Source organism: Patagioenas fasciata, chromosome 12 (assembly GCF_037038585.1).
Source record: "Patagioenas fasciata isolate bPatFas1 chromosome 12, bPatFas1.hap1, whole genome shotgun sequence".
Classification (NCBI taxonomy): domain Eukaryota; kingdom Metazoa; phylum Chordata; class Aves; order Columbiformes; family Columbidae; genus Patagioenas; species Patagioenas fasciata.
The window spans coordinates 23,489,061-23,509,790 of NC_092531.1; the positions used below are offsets into that span (position 1 = coordinate 23,489,061).

General features: G+C 41.4%; 1 protein-coding gene across 1 annotated transcript; it reads right to left on the reverse strand.

The window, feature by feature from the left end:
• Nucleotides 1–4,989: 4,989 nt before the first annotated feature.
• GATM (glycine amidinotransferase) lies at nucleotides 4,990–18,658 on the reverse strand. The gene is made up of 9 exons (XM_065847886.2): nucleotides 18,507–18,658; nucleotides 17,885–18,103; nucleotides 12,932–13,127; nucleotides 11,349–11,539; nucleotides 10,099–10,236; nucleotides 9,650–9,814; nucleotides 8,152–8,215; nucleotides 7,920–8,036; nucleotides 4,990–6,016 (listed from the first exon to the last, which is right to left on the reverse strand). The coding sequence occupies exons 1-9, from the start codon at nucleotides 18,573–18,575 to the stop codon at nucleotides 5,904–5,906; spliced, it is 1,272 nt and encodes a 423-aa protein (XP_065703958.1). The 5' UTR covers nucleotides 18,576–18,658; the 3' UTR covers nucleotides 4,990–5,903.
• Between the last annotated feature and the right edge of the window lie 2,072 nt (nucleotides 18,659–20,730).

The window sequence follows — 20,730 nt, forward strand, 5'->3', positions numbered from 1 at the left end:
TTGGGGGCTGTGGTTTTGGGAAGGGGTTTCCACGAGGTCTTTCCTTTCCTACACCTCCGTTACTTCAAGCATTTACAGAGTAAACGTTATCCCCATGCCTGGCCTTCAAGGGACTCACACAGGCACTGCTGAAGTTTAGTGGCGAGCTCTTTTTAGGGCACATATCTCATTGAAGGTTTTATTGACACAGAGCTGGAAGGGCAGAATATCAACACCATCTTGTGGACAAAATGAGACATAGATGACTAAGGAGACAAATTAATCAGTACTAACAAGCGTTTGAATAAAGAGCTGTAATTACTTGGGATCCTTGTGCTGTGTTAACGGCACCTGCAGCACAGCACCTTTCAAATGATGGGAATAAAGAGCAGAGATTGTTTTTTGATTGTTCAGTGGGAAAGAAATGAGACTGCTCCTACAGACTTCAAATAATGGGGAGATACAGAACTGCTGCCAGTCACAACAAAATAGGTGCGTAAGTCCAGGTTCATAAACCAGCTAAAATTCATCTGCCATAGAGGTGAACATAAAAGAAAAAGATGGAGGCAAGACTGAGTATGTAAAAAAGGGTGCCTGATGTACCATGTTTTAGAAGGGGAAGGTTAGGTATGACTTTAAAAACAAAGCCTCCAAGTCAGGGAGCAGCTGCAGGGCAGCCCAAGCCACCATGACCACCCTCTCCACACCCACTCCCTGCAGCTGTAGGGAAAACTCAGGAAGAATTCCCATCCAAAGCCATTAAGAACTCAGCCTTCAGCCATTCGCACTGCTGCGTTATCCCTTTGTGCCTGGGAATGCAAGATGCTAATAAATCAGCCAGAAGTATCAGGGAATGGTGAAATATCTGCATTTGAGCCCAGCCACGTCCAGAGCCAACTGGATCAAAGCTGTAGCAAGGGTAGGGCACAAGAGATCGTCACGTCCATTATACCGTTTCTGCCATGCTGTCTCAGATATGGTGCATATACGTCCCACAAGGTGCTTTCGTCTATCTTTAGGTACAGACCTACTTTTTATTCTTTCGCTCTAGTAATTCTGAACCTCACATGCAGCTCTCAGAACCAGCCTTTCTCCAAGTGCCTCAGATGTGACAAGGCCACAGTTACAGTCACACTGGGTTTGTCACTTTAGCGTCTGACACCCCAACCAGAAGAGGCAAAGATCCAAAACTCCCCAAAGGCAAGCACTGGAAGCAGAATATATATATTCCTACTTCACCATAGCTCTTCTTTGAGGCAGTATAACAGGTATATTACACATGGAGAAATAACACCAATGAGATGCCAACACAGAAACACAAAATAGTATTTCCACACTTTCTTCTACACAGGAACCCATAGAAGCACCGTTAAGTCTATCGGGTTCTTAAACTACCATCCATGTAGGTAACAGACCAACATACCTGAGGGAGTTACCTTGGTCTCTGCCAGTTCCTCCTGCTTATCCCTGCCAGCTGAAATCACCTTCATGTTATCCTGTCTGGGTCTCGGCCAAATAGCTTCCCCCTCATTCTTGTCCTTCAATTCACAGGGGGAGCAGGTGGTGCAAACTATCACAGAGCATACATTGGATTTGCTAGTCTATTTTTTTGTGAGGCTGCCCAATTCATTCACACTACTATGAAAATAACATAGCAGCAAGAAACTGGAAGGTTCTGTTTCTCATTCATACGCCTGACTTCGCTCACTCATCAATCATGACAATTTGCTGTGAACTAATGAATGAACCACTAACTTGGGACATCATTCATTATCATGAAGCTGTTTCCTGGCTGCTTAATTAAGCTCTGAGAACGCTCTAGCAGAAGGAAAGCAGAAGCAGGCCCTCTTGGGAAGTGATAAATGCCAGAGGCTGAGGGGCATCCTGACAGTTTCAGCACAACTGGACACTCTGTGTTCTCAGCAGGAGTAAAGAGCCTTGGCCAGTCTGGGAGGCTGGAACAGGGAATTCAGCTCTAGCAACATCTTTGACGAGCAGAAATGTCTGTGATCCAAGAATCCAACTTCCATCAGCACTGCACGAAAACAGAGCAAAAATCATATTTCCCAGTGAGCCTAATTTTTGATCTAAAACCCAAAACTTACTCTATACAGAGGCATGTAGGCATCAGCCTAACCTTCTTAAGCACTAGGACAGCAGTTGCAGAACTGTCCACCAAGCTTTGCAGTTTGTCATTGATCATATGGATGCCAAAAGAGAGTATATTTTAAACTAGGCGGTAGAAACATTCAGGAGACATCAGAAGAAGAAACAACCATTTTCTGCTACCACAGACACAGCCCAAAGCAACTAACTGGAAAAATAATTCTTTCCCTTCTTCCCGCTAAGTAGGGTAAAACCCCACCACCTTCCCCAACTTCGTATCGTATCAGCACTTGGCATTCCCAGCCACAAACTACAGCTCGACAGGCAGATGTCTCTGCCTCAAAGACTTTACCTGCTTTCCAAACCTTCTCTGGTTTGGTGCTGGTATTTTTTGTATTGTATTTAAAAAGAAAACCATGAAAATCTTCATTACAGGCATCTACGCAACTACACAAGGAGCTTACTACAGCCAAGCTTAGGGGCAAAATGGAAGCAAAATCCCAGCTGCCCAGGGAGGGTTTAGCTAATCCCCTGCAGCTGAGCTGAGCCCACCCTATAAAACCCTCTGTAGATGAGGTAACTGATCTGTCATCTTTCCTTAAGCTGACGCAGTGTTTTAGGCCTCCCAGTCAAGTCTGTGTTTCTGTTGCTCCTTTTGATGGTGCTGTTTTCAAAGCTGAAGTTGACCTTCTGCAGAACAACTGCAAGTGTTTCAGGCCTTCTTCTCAGCCAGTGAAAAACTAATTGTGGAGAATTCAAGTCCAGCCCGCATTTAATTTATTTACATATAAACTGCAGCCTGGAACAGAGATGGTCAAACACCATCATGCCTGCTTCCTCCAGCCCGTATGTCATTTGGCCTCAAAAAACACTTTGTAATTAGATATCAAAGCAGAAACCAAACCCTTCTGTTTCTCACCATAAATCCCTATTTCCAGGGTCTTGTCTGACCAAAACCAACTGTGACACGGGCTGACTGCCCTCTCGGCAAGAACAAAAATAACTCAGAAGATTATATGTATCAGTATTGTGTGGTGGCATCCACCATAACAGTATTATATATCATGTTCCCTTCATCATTCCTCTTAACATTTTGCTGTGTCTGTATCCCTCCCTTTTCAATGGGTTACTGAGGAAAATGGCGCTTCGCATCAGCATTTTTCAAGTATTTCCACTATAAAGAAAGCCCACTAGAGCTTTAGAATGTACCTTTGAAATTTTTTTAACATTACATTGTCCAGTTCATAAATTCGCTCCCACAGTAGCACGATCATATCTCCAAATAACACTGATGGGACAGAAGAAATGGTGAGACACGATAATTTCACATTTGGTGATGCAGACGTGCACATCCACTCCAAGGATGTTTGTAAACACACCTGTGAATAAATGCTCATACTCCCAGCACTGATAGGAAAACATTGCCATTCCAGGAAAGATACAAACTTTGTCCTCTCTGGTTTTGTGCGGCAGGAGAAGTACACAGGTGAATAGCCTTCACCACTTTTGAAGGCTGGAGCAGTTTCCAGGCATTTATTGTTTAAGCACCACTATACTTCTGTGAGTACCGAAGTGTGGATCCCTTTTGACTTGCATGGAAACAGATTGGCTCACTGACCAGCTTAAGATCAGAGAAGGAGACAGGTCTGAGAAGGTCTCAAACACAGTCACACCACCAGATCCTCTGTCCCAAAATGATGGTAGTATTAATAATCACAGAATCACAGAATGTCAGGGGTTGAAGGGCCCTGGAAAGCTCACCCAGTGCAATCCCCCCATGGAGCAGGAACACCCAGCTGAGGTTCCACAGGAAGGTGTCCAGGCGGGTTTGAATGTCTGCAGAGAAGGAGACTCCACAACCTCCCTGGGCAGCCTGGGCCAGGCTCTGCCACCCTCACCAAGAAGTTGTTTCTTCTCAAATTTAAGTGGAACCTCTTGTGTTCCAGTTTGCACCCATTACCCCTTGTCCTACCATTGGTTGTCACTGAGAAGAGCCTGGCTCCATCCTGACACTCATCCTTTATATATCTGTAAACATGAATGAGGTCACCCCTCAGTCTCCTCTTCTCCAGCTCCAGAGCCCCAGCTCCCTCAGCCTTTCCTCACACGGGAGATGCTCCACTCCCTTCAGCATCTTTGTTGCCCTGCGCTGGACTCTCTCCAGCAGTTCCCTGTCCTTCTGGAACTGAGGGGCCACAACTGGACACAATATTCCAGGTGTGGTCTCCCCAGGGCAGAGCAGAGGGGCAGGAGAACCTCTCTGACCTACTGACCACCCCCTTCTAACCCACCCCAGGTACCATTGGCCTTCCTGGCCAACAACACTTCCTCGTGCCAGCTCATTTCTCCTGGCGTGTCTCTCCAACGTGTATTCTGATGCTACTACTGACACTGAACAGAAAGCTTCTGCTCATATGGAGCAACCCCCCTGCCTTCCTTGTTGGAAAAGTCTATTTCCAAACCAGTCGAAGCCTCCAAGGATTGGGTAAAAGAACTCATATTACTGGCAGAGAAAACACAACCAGCTTCAGAAGCACACCAGTGGTTTCCAGGCTGAAAGACTTAGTACTGTGTGTGCAGTTTAAGGTTAAAAACCAAAAGCATAGGGCTAGTTTATATGGGCAAGACCTTTTCTACCATGGAGCTCTGCATTGTATGAATTAGTAGATGTCTCTTACCAGAGCGTGGAGGAATCTATAAGAGTTATTTTCCCCTCCCAGTCATACTTCTGTGCAAAATAGAAGCAGAAATATACTATGTGAACAATGTAAGACAAAGGGTTTCTGCATTATAGAAAGGGCCTGCGATGTTACACATTACAGAAAACACACATACGTATATCTATGGAAATACATCTACCCACCCAGACTTTTCACGCTCACTCATTTTCAGAAAGGCAACAAATTAAGAATGCAAAAACTTTATTAGCATAAAAAGTAAATATTCAGCAATCAATACTCAAATTCCTTCACAGCACCAGGCATGTTTGATACATTTTTCTGTATCTGCTACAGTTGGAAGAAGAAGGAGTTCTAAGATGTCAGAGGTTTAAGTTAGAGTGAGGTTGGATATGGTTTTTTTGTTCCTTTTGTGCTTTTTTTTTTAAGTTATGTAAACAATTCAGAGCGAAACCTGTACAAGAAGAACATTTGCTACCATTTGTACACGTTAAAAAGTTAAATAAAACCAATTTCAGCAATACAAAAAGCAATATAAAAAGTATTCAGATGCATGACAAACGCATCAGAAGAATAAAATGTAGAAGGGTATGGCAAATAAGTGAACCTGGAAATTCTCTGTAAATATCTGTATGGCTCAACATGGAAAACATTATAAAGATACTTGGTTCCTTCAGAGATCTGTGCAGTCGCATCTATTTTATCTTCACTAAACACGAATATACTAGAATAGACCAATTGAAAGAATAAGAAATGCTTACTCAAGTTTAACATTTCAAGCTGCCTACTTGATAGATTACTAGACAGAGGTAGATGTCCAGTATTAGTGGCCAAGCTATTCTAGGAAGACCCTTTAGCTATCTAGTCAAGTTTTGACATTCAAAGCCAATGTCAAAAGGCTTCATAGATGAAGCCTTTCAAAAAGCCAGCCAGAAAACCTGCATTGCCGATGGACACGGTTTCAGTTACACTGCTGAAAGTGAACAGTATATGAGAGCGAATCATTCACCAGACCACTGAAAGGACACCACTGATCAAGCGCTAAAGCTCATGCGGTCATTTTAACAAAAGTGAAATTAATTTGTTCATTTCCTATGTTTATTCTAATAGCTGAACAAGTGCTGCTTATCCGGCTCATAACTAGTCAAAATAAGACTGCAGGGTACCACGGCGGCGGATATCACATGTCCAGCAGTGGAAACCACCTCCCAGTGAATTGGCATGGCGAATATTCACTTTAATTGTAGAGATGCCTGCAAGAAACACACAGTGCATACTTCAAAATTCAAATCTCAGATTCATGTGGTAAGCTTTGATGAGAACGTTAGATAATGCTTTATCAGATCCTATGGCTAGATGCAAGTACAGAAAGTATTTCCTACTCATTTGTTAAGAATTTCTCTTCCCAGATTCTAGGCAGAGAATAACCCAGGAACATAGCCGGCCTGTTTATTCCAGCGATGCCCTCAGGAATACACAGCGCCTGGAGCACTGCTGCTGTTTGATGTGTTATGATATGCCGGTAATAAAAACAAAAATTCAGTTTTTGCGGTATGGGAAGAATTAGCCAAGATTCTGCTACAATATATGACCAGGGCACAATCGCATAAATCTGTGTGAGCATTTATGGTTCAGACACCGAATGTGCTCTTTCAAGAAAAGACGTGTTCAAAGTACAGAGCTCTGACTCCTCTTCTCTCTGAAAAGGGAAAGGGGCTGTTGTACTTACTACCTGGGTTAAACTTCCTCCCACTTCTGTTCAGCTCTGATGTTTCAGCTGTGGCTTAGCTTACACAAAGCCCTGACAGATGACTGGGATCAGAAGGCTCTTCCGTTAGGAAGTTTGCCTTTCTGCTTCTTGGTACGTTCAGGAGCAGCCCAGCAGAATCCATAATCTAGGTCAGCAATAGTCTCGTTCCGGGTAAACCCATTTCAGTTCTAGGAACTTAGTGACTACAGGAGTTTATTTAGAACTCACACAGACTGTGGAGTTTGAGTGTGACAGATGTGTCATGATTAGCATTAATAGCCTCATTTTTAAGTACTTTCAAGCATCTATGAATCCTCAGCTCCTCGGTCATGCAGAGTATTAAAAAATCCTAAGACCGAAAAGCTAAGTGACTCACTAAAGGTTGTGTAGTCAGTCTTCAAAAGCAGATTAAAGCATTAGACTGCCTTGTTCTCACCTGCAATCTGTCTCAGATTTGAGGGAAGTACTCACACCCATGGCAACAACCCTTCTTCTAGGTTCACAGGTGCTATCTTCCACCTTTGGATCATTCTCTCCTTCCCATCGTTTTTCCTCCCTTTAAAGGAGTTTTTGCTACCGAGGAGTCTTATGTTTTACTCCGCAATGCAATGACCCCTCAGTTCCTTGACTTCTCATCTACCCATCAGTCTTCTTTCTGCCCTGCCAACTCCTGTATCACCATGCACGTATCCCACAGCCATAGCCAGCTGGCTGCAGCATCAAGCGATCGGGCCACCCTCCTACTAACCAGCTATGAGCCACAAGTAGATCTACGCCCCCAGCGTGGTGGAAGCTGTTGGATTAACTGTACGAGTTCAGATTTAAAAACCTATATTATTTGTCTTCATCGTTATCTGTGCATAATAAGACTTTCAGATTTTATATTCTATTATAGTTCTCCTGCCACTGCATATCTAAAGGAATTCCACCCTCTCATGAGGTTACATCTCACAGGACTCAGATTTTCCACAAATGAGCAAAACCAGCTGGGTTAAGTGGTCTTAATTTGACAGTTTAAAATACAGTGGGTTTGAAGCTAGAAAAATCTGAAAGCATTTTGGCAATAAGGGACAACCAGTTCTACATCACTCAGCAATATGCGCACCCAACCTCTCCAAAACAGATTTTGACCTCCAAACTGGACAATTTGACATTAAAAAAGCTCAATAAAAGCATGCTAGCAGTACCTTTAATTGCTACTCATACCTTTATTTGCTGCAAGCTGTAACATTCATATGACTGAAGTATTCAGGAGATAAATGACCGAATTCTTCTTACTTGCTAATCCAGTCATTTGAGTACCTTTTCCACTGTGGCTGCTTGGACCACTTTAAGTGAAACCTCCCTTAATGTGCATAGCTGATAAAAACCGTTTTAAGTATATGCTGAAACATGTTAGGACATACCCAGGTTTTCAAACATCTTCTGAATTGATGTCTCATTGGCATCTACCATCACACGCTTCTCATCCAGCATTAGGACGTTCATGGAGAGCCATTTAGAAGACATCCACAGGGGGTGATCTAAACACATGAGAATGAACCTTCTATAATAATTGCACATTTTGTACCAACGTCGCCCCATATTAATACTCTTAAGAATACCTTTGGAATTATTAAAAAGAAAGAGTGAACATACCATCTGGGATGAGCGGCACTGGGGGGTGAATCACGGTCCAGCCTGCTTTCTTGAAGAGCTCAATCTGAAAGAGCAATTTAATTACATTCTAAACAGGGTTCTTAATGTATCATATTATGTTACTTCAATGACATCCCCTTTCCTCTTGCCCTCCTTCAAGTTCCACATACAGCATTTGTTTCTACTCTTTTTATATACGTTAGGTAGACTAAGATACGTTAAAGATAAAAGGTAACATGCGGTTTAGATCCTATGAAGTAAACAACACATAAAATCGTTTGCATCATGTTTCACAAGAAACTTAATATGTGGTTTATTCAACAAAGGGAACAAAATAGAGGCATCCTAGGGAATATTTTATGTCTCTAAGAATTATACAATTAAGTTAAAAGTAATTTGGCGAAGGAGAATCGACTTTTCAACTTCATTGCCTGAATAGTTGAAGAGCTCTTTATTCAAGCGTTACCACGAGGTGGAGCTCCGATCCCGAACGCTCAATAACCCGCCTGGCCTGCCAGCATTTTAAAGAAAAGGGGAGGAAAATACTATGATTGTTTAAAACAAATATTTTCTCATCATGGATATTGCAAGAGGCAGTAATTCAAGGGGACTATTTGCATTGAAACCACTGAGAAAAGACAGATATTGTTTTTAAGCGGTATTTTGTGCGCATGGTTCCACAGCTCAGCTGCACACAGCTCTAACCCACTGAGCGGTGTCTGCTCAGCGGCTCCCATGTGGTTGTACAGCTCGGAAATCGCGGGGATCCTCACTAAAATCCTCAAGCACCGACAGCACAGGTAACATTTCTATAACAGAGATGAGCTTGTACTCTCCGCAAGGCTTTCTGATAAGATTGCACTGTTCAACAGTATCAGCTTTTTCTCAAGGTGGAGTAGTAGGTTTTGCACACTGAATATGTGTTTCTTTCCTGCTCTTCCAAAAGTATTTCTCACTCGGTTATTCAAAGCTGAATGTCTGAGCAATTACCAGCCTCCTGCTATTGGTACAGTTAATAATACCAAAGTGGAGGCTTCCAAAATAGGAACAAAAGTGGGATTACTCACCTAAGCGGCAGAAACTCCTCAATTTCTCCTTGGATACAGTTAATATATTTACGTAGTGGCAGTGTTCAGAGAAGCACCGTATCCTATGTACTTGCTTTGATACTACATTATTACAAAATAGATCCTTTCCACCATATTTAAGCTATGTACATAGGAAGAAACACGCAAGATGCTCATCTTGCCTCACAATAAGGAATAAGACAACTGGGGGAGAACAATGGTCATTGCGCTGCTGAGAAAGTTCTAGAGCCAAGATGCAAATACATCTATAAGTTCCTGAACAACTCTCCGAGTGCTATTTACATTCAATAATTTAATATTATTCAAGTGTATACAAAATAAACTTGTGAATTAGCCGTTATCCAAAAGGGACCTAATCCAGTTGAGTCATTTCTAAACACAAAGCACTTTTCTCTTTGCTATACTCTCACCTGGTGGCAGGGACGGTCTGGGTTAGAGAGCACAAGACCAGGTCCAATTATATTAAAAGTAGCATCAATGTGCATAGGGTTAGGATCCTTAAAGGATATTATATGCACTCTATAGTCTGGTGCAAGATGTCGCCTCATCCATTCAATGCCCATGTAATTTGTAACCTGAAAAGAGGACAAAGTAATTTTTACTAGGCTGGAATATAAACTGCTTAGTTTATCCAAGGTTTTATTTAAATACATATTAAATGCCAAAATTATAGAAGTTTGTGCCTTTAGTTAACCTCTTAGCTGTACGATAGTCTCATCCTGTGTATCACATATTCTACAAATAGCAACTTCTTTTGTCAACACCTATTTTAATGCCATTCAGGAATTTAAGATGACATAAATCCAAGTATAAATCATTAAGATAAATACCAAAACAGTTAGAAGAAACATTTGTTTACCTGGCTTCTTTGTACAAAGATATCTCTTCCAGCTCTAATGAAGTCAGCAGCATCAAAGCATGGCTCAAATTCAGTAGTTACGAATTTTCCCTGAGCAGCCAGTTTATGCCTGTCTTCAACAGAGCGGATTGGATAATCCTAGTTATAAAAGAATGAATAACAACTTTAGGTTGGAGACGGTCAGGGAAAGCTTCCAAACTATTTGCTACTGAGGAGCATTTTGCAATTAAGAAAATATGTTTCTATTGATATCTCGTATGTTCCTTACCAATGGAGTTCAACTATCAGTCCAACAAATCAGTGCACAGTGACACAAATACCAGTAGGCAGGGTATTTCCTAACAAGGGTGGACTCCCTATTTTTTTCCACATTTTAGAACAGAGCAATATTTCAAACTATAAGAGAAGGTAGATCTACAGGAATTTAAATAGGTTTTAGAATGAGACAATGCAATTAAGAAGAAACGAGGTGGAAAAAACATCAGGAACAAAACCTACTAGATAAGTAAGCATGATTTGTAATATTGACAGATTACTCCAAGGTAATTTTGTTTAACAAAGACTTCTTTGCATCATTGATAAGATGTCATCATTCCCAGAAGGTTATAATCATTCCACAACCAGTTTTACTGGACTTATTGTAGACGCTCTTACAAAGATCCTAATGTATTTGGGGGCCTATAGGAAACTACCAAAATTATCTGAGTCAAAATTACTATAAAAGAAAAATTAAAAAAGAAGATATTCACTTGAAGGGTAAATACTCACAGTTTAGATCCTCCACTATTTCTTCTGTGTAACTTTCAAAATTCTAATCAACGTGCAATACAAGGATCATGAGGGTTTTTTCTGTGACAAAATATTTGTTCTTCCGCCCTTTCCTGATATACTCAGGACATATGGACATTCTCAGGGAACCTCAATACTTTCAAGTAATCTTTGTGATGTCTTTCTAGCATTCTTTCCTCTTTAGTAATGCTAAGTTACAGCCAATAATCAAAACAAGTCAAATTGGACTTGAATCCAATAAGCACATCTTCCTGTTTCTTATTCCCTAATTACACACGCTCAGTTTCCCTTGGAAAGGCTACAGAAAATCTGCAAACATTAGAAAATCCACAACTTTTCAGGGTTGTTTTGTCCCACCCATCCCCACCTCCAGTTTTGTGAGACTCAGCTATCAGGCTGAAGCTATCAACAAAATTCTGTATAACCAGAATTGAAGTTTTGAAGCAACATGAGAACAATACCTGATCATAGAGTTCATCTGCCATTGTAGGTTTGGGGGCAGTTGTCCACTTAGCACCACAGTTGAAATAATCTTTGATTATTCGCCTATATGCTCTATACTCAAAAAAACGAGCACGCCAAGCCATAGGCGCTTCAATAATCTCATTTCCCACCACCAGCAGTATGTCTCTTGGCATGGCAGCGTACATACCTGAAAAGAAAAAGGCCATTAACCTACAGATAAATATGCTTTTCTCAGCTCTTCCAGCTCACTCACTTCTCATGTTTTTACCATCACTTGTACCCAAAGGACTGGCAAAATGCATCTTTACCTAAATCAGGAAACCAGAGCTTAATCTGAGGTCCTTACATTCTTCAGTAAGTCTTCAAAATGACATTTTTTGTTCAAAATACATGAACGATTTTGCTACGCAGCCTCGCTCGTAACAAGTTCACAGGTAGATGAAAGCCATCCACAACGTACAAGTCTCCACTTCATCATTTTGCTAGTGGAAATTCACTAGATAAACGCTTTTGAATTACTCAGATGGCTTTAAAAGGTAATGATGGATAGCAAGTTCTCTCCAAGTGGAACTAATTTCTTTATATGCCATCCTCTTAAAAAGTAACAGCACAGAAAAGGACTTTGATGCAACACCGAACTAGTGCAGGGAGACAGTCCCATTGGACCTTTCATTATCAGCTCCCTAATGAATTTGACTTCCACTAGAACAACTTAAGAACACCTCAAGAACATGAAAGGAGCCTGGAGACTCCGCTTGATGCAAAGCTGAGTATGAGCCAGTGTCCTCTCATTGCAAATAACCAAAGCCATATGATGCTATACAAGGAGGGATGTGGCCAGTAGGTAAAGGGACATGGAAATTTCCTTGACACTAGTGACGATCCTCCTGGAAAACTGTTTCCAGCTTTGGCATCCATAGTTTAAAATGGATCCGACTCTAGGATGCTACAAAGGGCCATCAAGACAGTCAGGGGGTCCTTACAGAACATGACCTGGGATGGGAAGTGGAGGGACCTCAGCTTTTTTTCATGTGGTGAGTAGGGTTCAAAGCAGTAACAGTTTAGGGATCTCCTGTGGTTGGGTTGGGGGATCTCTAATGGTATGGGGGATCTCCAATGGGTTTGGGGAATCTCCATTGGGTTTTGGTGCATCTTCAATGGGTTGGGGGGACCTCTAATGGGTTTGGGGGGATCTCAAATAGTTGGGTTGGGGATTCTCCAATGGTTTTGGGGATCTCCAATGGGTACTTTTAGGACCATTAAACCTGACAGATGAACACTTGTTGATAGCAGCAGTGACAACCTAGCAAGGGAATCTGGCAACAGGTGCCAGTGTGTAATGTTCAGGTTAGATATTAGGAAAACATTTTTCATTAGCAAGTCCATGCAGCACTGAAACGGGTCAGCAAACCAGGTGGCAGAATCTCCATCCCTGGAGATTTTCCAAGTCACAGCTACACAAAGCCATCACTGACCTCCTCTAGCACTGGCAATAATCCTGCTCCAAGCAAGAAGGTAGAATAGATGACAACCAAAATGTCTCAGACAAGAGCTAAACAGCCAATGGACAAACATTTACCTGTAGACTCAAAATCAGGTGTTTTATACTTCACAGACCAGTCAATTGGATCAGGCCTCTTGACAATTACACCTTCTCTTCTCAAAATATTGCACATCTCTTCAATCTCAGCAACAGCTTTTTTCACATGGTCTTTGGGGAAGCTCTGGCCTCCAAATTTCTGATAAAATCCCCAATATTTTTCATATGTGTTTGCCTGAAACAAAATAACAGGTAAGTGACAAAGAATAAACATCAGTTGTCTTGGCAGAGTGGAATAGATGCATAAGACCCAATTCTTAATATTCAAAGTTTCTTGTTCTTCTTTCACCAACTTCTCATCGCTTTCTATATGTGAGGACCCTAACGTGCTGCAATGTGCGTTATATTTGATCCCTGCAATATTTTGAAGAGCTGCTAAGAATTGTTATTGTCCTGCTGAGTCCTTTAAAATAAAGAGGCGGGTGGTGGGGTGGAGGATGAAAGAAAGAGAGAAGCTTCAATGCTCCAGATAAACGTTCAGTTATTCCTGGTTGAGAATCCCTATCCTGGTACTAATAGCACTCTGCTGACTTTATTTTTTGTCTTTACTAGTTCTATTTATACACACCGCTGGCAAGGTTTCACTCAGATGTTTTACGATGTGCATGTGTCCAGTCGTTAACCTTCTGTAAGTGCAGGCGTTAGTTGTGAATGGCTGATATCCTCACAAATACTCACATATAGGAGCAAAATGAAGTTTCAGCTGTACGTGCTAGGCAGGCTCATTGACCTGGCAGACAGTTTCAGTACTGCTGATAGGGTGTCTCTTCCCCTCTTTAGCCATAGCCCTATAGAAAGTCTCATTACTTACCAAATCACAGATGAAAACCAAGAGACTACGTTACACTTCAGTTAATATTTAGTGGCTAATATTGGTCCTTAATACACTAGACCTGTACAAACACACCGAGTACATCAAATCCTATAGATTCTGCTATATAATAAAGCTAGCAGAGGTGTTTTTAAGCTAAAACAGCCTTGAGCTTATCTCCAAAATGAGCTTGTAGAGGTTGCCTTGTTAAAATCTCACTTCAGTACTGTCACAGTGGTGACATCAGGAACTCTAAAGCCATCCTAAGTAACACGCTTTGTTGGCTGGAAGGGACCATACTTCAGGTACAGCAGCAGTCTAGGAAATATAAGAGATACTGAATTCACCTATCAGGGTTGGATTAAAACAAGAACATGTAGAGGTCTAAATCCTCTGCTGCTGAAATGCTGTGACAGTCTTCTCAAGTTAAAAACTAATTAAAAATTATGTCCTAGTTCTCATGGTTAAGAAAATCCAGACACACAATCAAATCAAATGATGCTCCTTCAGTTCAGTGTCTCTCTGAAAGTACTTCATTTGGATTTATACGCCGTGGAACCAACAGTTTTGATGGGTCTCTGCTAACTCTAACACAGAGGAAAACGTGCATATCGCATCCTTCCTGAAGAAATCGATTCTTTTTCTCTAAGCGAGGTCTTGGGTAATTTGATCACCTCAGGCTTGCCAGCTGTTCACAAGTCACATGCAGATCACATGAAGCGCCTCGCATTCCTATGGAAACCCCTTCTGCTAATGAGACAAATTTGTCTTAAGGAGTAAAGCTGGTTATTTTCAGAGCCACCCATGAGGTATTCAAATCTCATTAATTCCCCAGAGTTGCGGCTCCCCTCTTCAGGTGTCCCCTAGAACCGCTTTTTCGACAGAGAAATTACACCAGTCCTTCACTAATATGATGGCATAATCTTAAAGTTATGCAGAGTAAGGGTGAACCCCATAACACCGCTCCTATTCCCCATCTTCTGAATAACCAGGAAAAGGGTATAGGACTGGAAAATCTATTTCATATCAATTCAGGGTTGAGATTTCAGGCCCCTTTGATCATATACATACAATTCATTTTGGACTGTCTAAAAAGTACCGCAGTTGGAAAAGAGCTTTAAATAATCTCCCCAATGCACTTTGTAACCTACTGTCTGAGAGCAACTGAGAAACTGTAGCAGCATTTAAGAAAAATCCTTAATTTTCAGAAAGAAAGCTATAAGGAAAATATTGTCTTTAAGAAACAGCAGAATTACTCCCTATCGTTGCTATGTATTTTAAACATTTGTTGTGGAAAATAATTAGCATTATCAATGTTAACAGTCTTGAGATGCACCTTAAAGCTAGTAATGACAGTTATTAAATTCAGATCAAAATGCTTTTTGCCTAATTCAGTGTTAAGTACTTCCCTCTAGCTTCTCACTCAAGATATAACGATCTGTGGTAATAACACCTCTTTTCAAAAAAATGCATTATTATTCACAAAATACACTGAAAAACCTTGCAGAGCACAGAGCTATAAAGCTCAATGTTTGACTGTCAGCTGCTTCAGAAGAATACGTCTGAACTGTGAACTTTTTGACCAAAGTGCCAATTAAAAAAAGGGCATCTTCCTAATTAAAGTGGTTGTTAACCTCCTAGCTAAGATTTCCCACGCTTCCCAACAGTGTATTTACCTCTATATAACCTACATAGCCCTTTCAGGCTCCCAAAAGAATATGTAATAGTCTTGGCTCAATCATATTCATCAGATATGTAGGCTCTGTATTCAGTTCATTCCTTCCTTCTCCTTATGACAAGCACATCGTTCCTGCACCACAGCAAAAAGTCTTGTGTATAAGAAAAGCACGTCTCAAATTACAACAGAGCGCTGAACAGAGCCGTACGTCCACACTGAAAATGCTTTCCAAGTACACACGTGTACAATTCCAACACACAACTTACACGTATCTCAGAGCACAACTGTTATAACTTCAAATATGTTTTTTTTAAAGCATCGTAGGTCCAAGGCCTCAATTTTTCCTTATACAACTCAAATTCGCTAGTTTTAACCTGTGGTTTAAAACTTCACAATGCAGTTTGAAACTCCATAACCAATGACCCTCATTCATACTTGGCAGAAGGCGTGTGATACACATCAACCTGCTCACGGGGACAGCAATAGGGATTTCTGGCTATTGTATTATCCTGGAACAACACATATAAATGCCTTAGCTCTCAGCCACGTAACGATTTGAACAATAACTGAATCTATTAATACATTTCAGTATTGGCAAGGCAGGATATGGACTACTGTTTGGGTTATTCAGCAATGCCCCCAGGTAAAGTTACAGCATGCTGTAGAAATGCAACAGTAAGACAAAAGCAGAGGAAACCAGAAGAAACCACACCTCAGCCAGCATGTTCTATTATTATTACCTGTTGTGGCCAATGTATTCTTTAGACTTGGCAGTTTACATAAAACAAAGTTAAAGTTTGCTTTAGCGCCAAGTCATAGGTATTTTAATTACAGAGGTAATCCCATACTTATATATTCCTCGCTGAGCTTTTCATATTGCGTGTAACAGAAAGTGAAGTTCTGATCTCATTTGACAAGTTATGGGTTAACAGGCACTAGAACCCAGCTAGCTATATAATATGTCACACATGCAAGTTAGACATTTGAAAGAGTACTTCTGACATTAAAGCAAGCCCTTGGCCACTACTTGAGAACAGCATTTTGCCTCGTTTAATGTTATACAACGGAACAAACACTTTTTTCATTATTCCTTCTGTACATTCATTATGGCAGTTGAACATACATACACTTGCGTATTAAAAATGCCAGTCCTCATGTGCTTCTTTTTCTGAAGCTGCTAGAATATCTTTGGAGTGTCTGAAACAGGATTCCAAAGGTTGATAACTGAGCTTCAGCTTTCAAGGAGTAAATACGACCGTAATGAAGTCAGTGGCCAAGTTTTCATTGCACTCACTGAGGCCAAGATATCATCTCAAACATCCCAGTGTAAAAGTCAATGATTACTCTTCTATCTGGGGATCAGAACCACCGAGCTGCAGTAATTCATTCACACTCCTCCAAACAGTTTTGCCCAGAATCATAGCACAGATTCTGAAGAAAAGCATACAAACATAAAAGGGGCTGGAGGAAGAGCAGTCTTCTCCACAAATACAACCCAAACCTCATCTAAACTACCACTTTCAGCACTTTAAACGTATTTTTAGTATCTCTATTTGCCATTCCCCCAATGTCAGAACAGAAGAATTCCCTTTCTTTTTTCAACTGAGGCCTTCTGGTCAACTTTGTCAAGATAGCCTTTAACATTTTACTAAGGTCTCTTAAGAAGTAGTGTGCCATCTGATTTTGCTGTGATAGCCACAGACTACACGCTGCCTTGAAGGCAGCACTGTATTGCAACGCTGGAAGAGAACAACTCAAAATCATGCCCGCAAATGCAGGTAACAACACATACTCAGCAACTTTAAAGTCCAGGTAAAGCACACACTGAAAATCTGGAGGAAGCCCACTGTTTGAATATTCCTGTTCTAAAATACCACATTTCAGAGAACAAAGAAATGTGGATTTATTTAGGCTGCTGTTGCAGTTTTCAGCACAGAAACCCCCTGAAAAACAGAGATGCAATTCCATACAACACTTACTGCAGCGCATGAGTTCCAGTGAGCTATTTAAGAGCTATTTTAAATGAATGGTCCTGCAACTCTACAGCTATAGCACTCAGTCTTTCAGAGACTGTTAATGAGAAGACTACATTTTTTCAACTGATAACCCTACTTAGTTTTGAGCCTGATTAAACTTTCATCAATTCTACCAACTATCTCAAACACTAGAGAGTGTACTTTGACAGCATCAGGGCTATAACACTAGAACAGACTGCGCATATTAGAGATTCTCTCTACTATTCTGCTAAAACAGCCAATTCAGGTGAAAGTAGGAAGAAATACACTAATGTGGCTATGCTGTAAAACTTCACAGGGGTAAACAACTAGTTTGAAAGAATCCTCAAAAATAAATACCACACCTTGTGTCCTGTAAAGGTAAGCAAATCGTACATACAAGAATCACATTATTTCCTATTTAAGGTTGGTTTTTTTTTGTTGTTTACCTTAACCTCCACAGAAAAAGGTGGGACACAAGCATTTTCAGCTCTTCCCACAATGACCTCTTCCAGGGGGTCCCATTCATTGTATGAGCAAACAGGACAGTCCTTAGGCACAGGGCTAGTAGCCTTGTTGTCATCAGCAGCACAGGTGTTCTGGGAGGCCGTAGCTGCCTGGGTGCTCTGGAAAGATCGCTGCACCCATCCTGTAAAGACTCTTCCAAGCTTAAAATAAAAATAAGAACGAAAATTATATTTTCCTTCCAAAAGGCAATGGTTCAGCCCACTAGCGCCTTATACTGTTGTCCCAAACAAATGTACGTATTTGAAGCATTAACAAACACACAGAGTTTGTTACGGGCATTCTAATCTATTCACAGCCTACTAGATGCTTAAACAATTCACCTTTTAGAATAAAGTTGTGCTCATAGCAGCACAGTGGCAACCGGAGGCACCAAACTCTGTGCTGCTCAACTGAGAGGGTGCACAGATGAGCCTGAGTCAAAAAAGAGCCTGTATCCCGCTCATCACCTCTCGGAGCACCCCCGTCCCTCCCGACGGAGCATCCTCATCCTCATCCTCAGCCCCAGCCCCTCGGAGCGCGGCGGCGGCGCCGCCTGGCACCAACCCGCGAACTGATGTAATGCGCCGCTTCGGCTCCCCGGCTCCCCCCGCGGAAACACCGCACTCGCAGCATCCCTGCTGGCAGGACAGGACCGGACCGGACCGCACCGGCAAAACACAGCTCCGCGCAGCTCCGCGCCCGCCCCCACCACCAGCGCAACTACCGCTCCCCCCGGCCCGCCGCCTTTATAGCGGCCCGACACGCCCCCGCACCGCCCAGCGCCTGCGGCGGGGCGCGGAGCCCGCTCTGGGGCGAGCTGCGCCTGTAAGGTGATGAAAAGTCGTCTGAAAATGGAAATCTAAAAGTGTTAACTTACAATAACACACTTCCCCTCCCCCCCCGCAAAATCTCCCGTGATAAAATCAACAGAAGCATCTTCAAAAATACTATCTCAACAGAACTGCGGTTTACAATAAAAAATGTGTTTGCCACCAGCTCTACTCATATAACCTGATAGGTTATTCTGCAACTTTGCATAAAGGTTCACTTTTAAACAATTTAAAAAGCAGGCACAGTGAAAATTAGTTTCACCTGGGCTATTCTGCTTGAAGTTATCAACATCTGCATTTTTCTTTCAAGCTCATTATTTTTGGCCCTGCCTGTATCGCCCATGCAACGCCCAGCTCTTCTCCAGCTTCGGTCAATGCTGCTTCAGCCTACACTTCATCATCCAGAGCTGGTACAGCGGGGCACGGCTGTGAACAGACACGATACTTAACGTGACTTCTACGTGTAAGATCACAGGTAGTGTATTCTAAGACTGTAGCTTATGTTCTAATATCCGTTAATACCGGTGATGTCTACCTTTTCCTGCTATGGATATGTCTGCAGGACAAAGGTAAACATCACTGGCATTAATGTATATTAAAACATAAGCTGCAGCCTTAGAATACAGCAAATCAGCTGCAGTTTAAACACGCCTTAGATATAGGAGTAAGCAAGTTTTATTCTACTTGGTAACTAACCATTCGGCAGTTTGCCCTTTTGGCACAGGTACACAGAACATCTTCCGAGGAGAAACAGGACAGTGTGCGTTCTCTCTTAATGAATTTACATACTTCTCAGAGCAAAGTTATTTAATTTAGTTAGTATATCAAGCCTGCTTTACCCTGTTTCATATGACTGCAGAACTTTTTCATAACTCAATTTGCTAGGACTCATTTACCTCAAACACTATTCTTATATAAAAAAAGGATACAATAATAGTCACTTTAGTCTCAAAAAGGAATTTTCTTGATGGTCCTTAGTTCCTAGTTAAGAAATGTGTCATCTGCTTAATTAAAGAATAAAAACAAAACGCCTAAGTGTATGCTAGTTCTGCTCAAATGTTTGTTATTTGATTCAGTTTATTTTGCTAAGGTCACTTTACTTACATTGACCTTCTAAAAAAATTAATGATTGGCTTGTGACTAAATCCAAAGGTCTTGCTTCTTTTTCTGTCCTTCTCGACTTATCAGCTGGTTTTGGACCTTTGGATCATTCTTTATCAACTCAGTTTACATAGATTTTCTGACTCTGCATAATACGTCTTTTCCTGCTTACTACATATGTTTGATGCTTTATAGGGTCCCTAAAATGGTTCTTACCATCATTACAATGAGCTTTGTCATTTAAAAATAAAAAGATTCTGATGGACTGCATTTTTTCAGTGAGATATTCTTTCTCATATCTCAAAGGTCTGCTTCTTCCTTTCTTAGGGGTAGTTCCTCCTGGACAGGAGCCAATCTTCATTTGAGTACAATCGAAGCAAAAATTCTTTCTTTTTCCTAACTGGCACATTTATGGTCTGACCTTGAAACCTTTACTCATGGTAAACAGCGTTTTCCTTTCAGCCTTCACTGAACAGCAGTCACTTGACTCAGATTGCCCTCATATGGGCCTTGATACCTGCAACACTATCAATGCACTAACCATATAAAATGCACTCCAATGGTATCCCTACGCCTCTCCCATCACTTGACCATCTTCTGGGTCACTTATTAAAAAAAAAATCAACTAATTTGTCTCCTTAAAGCAATCACTTACTTATATTCTCTGCTTACATCTTCTTATTCCTGAAAACCCAATACAGAATTCATACAGTTCACATTTGCAGTGTATCGAAGTGTCACTCCTCACAGTCCCCTCTTTGTCATCAAAATGAGTCCTCTTGCGTTTTGTATACCAGGTAGTTCTTTATACCGTTGTCTTCCACAAGAAGAGCTTGACCTACCAATGTGTGTTTTAT

Coding starts and splice junctions, on each gene's coding strand:
- GATM (XM_065847886.2), bottom strand. CDS start 18,575: ATGCTGCGAGTGCGGTGTTTCCGCGGGGGGAGCCGGGGAGCCGAAGCG. Junction 10,237..11,348: donor CAGATGAACTCTATGATCAG/GTATTGTTCTCA, acceptor TTTTATAACTAG/GATTATCCAATCCGCTCTGT. Junction 8,037..8,151: donor AGTGCCGCTCATCCCAGATG/GTATGTTCACTC, acceptor TCATGTGTTTAG/ATCACCCCCTGTGGATGTCT.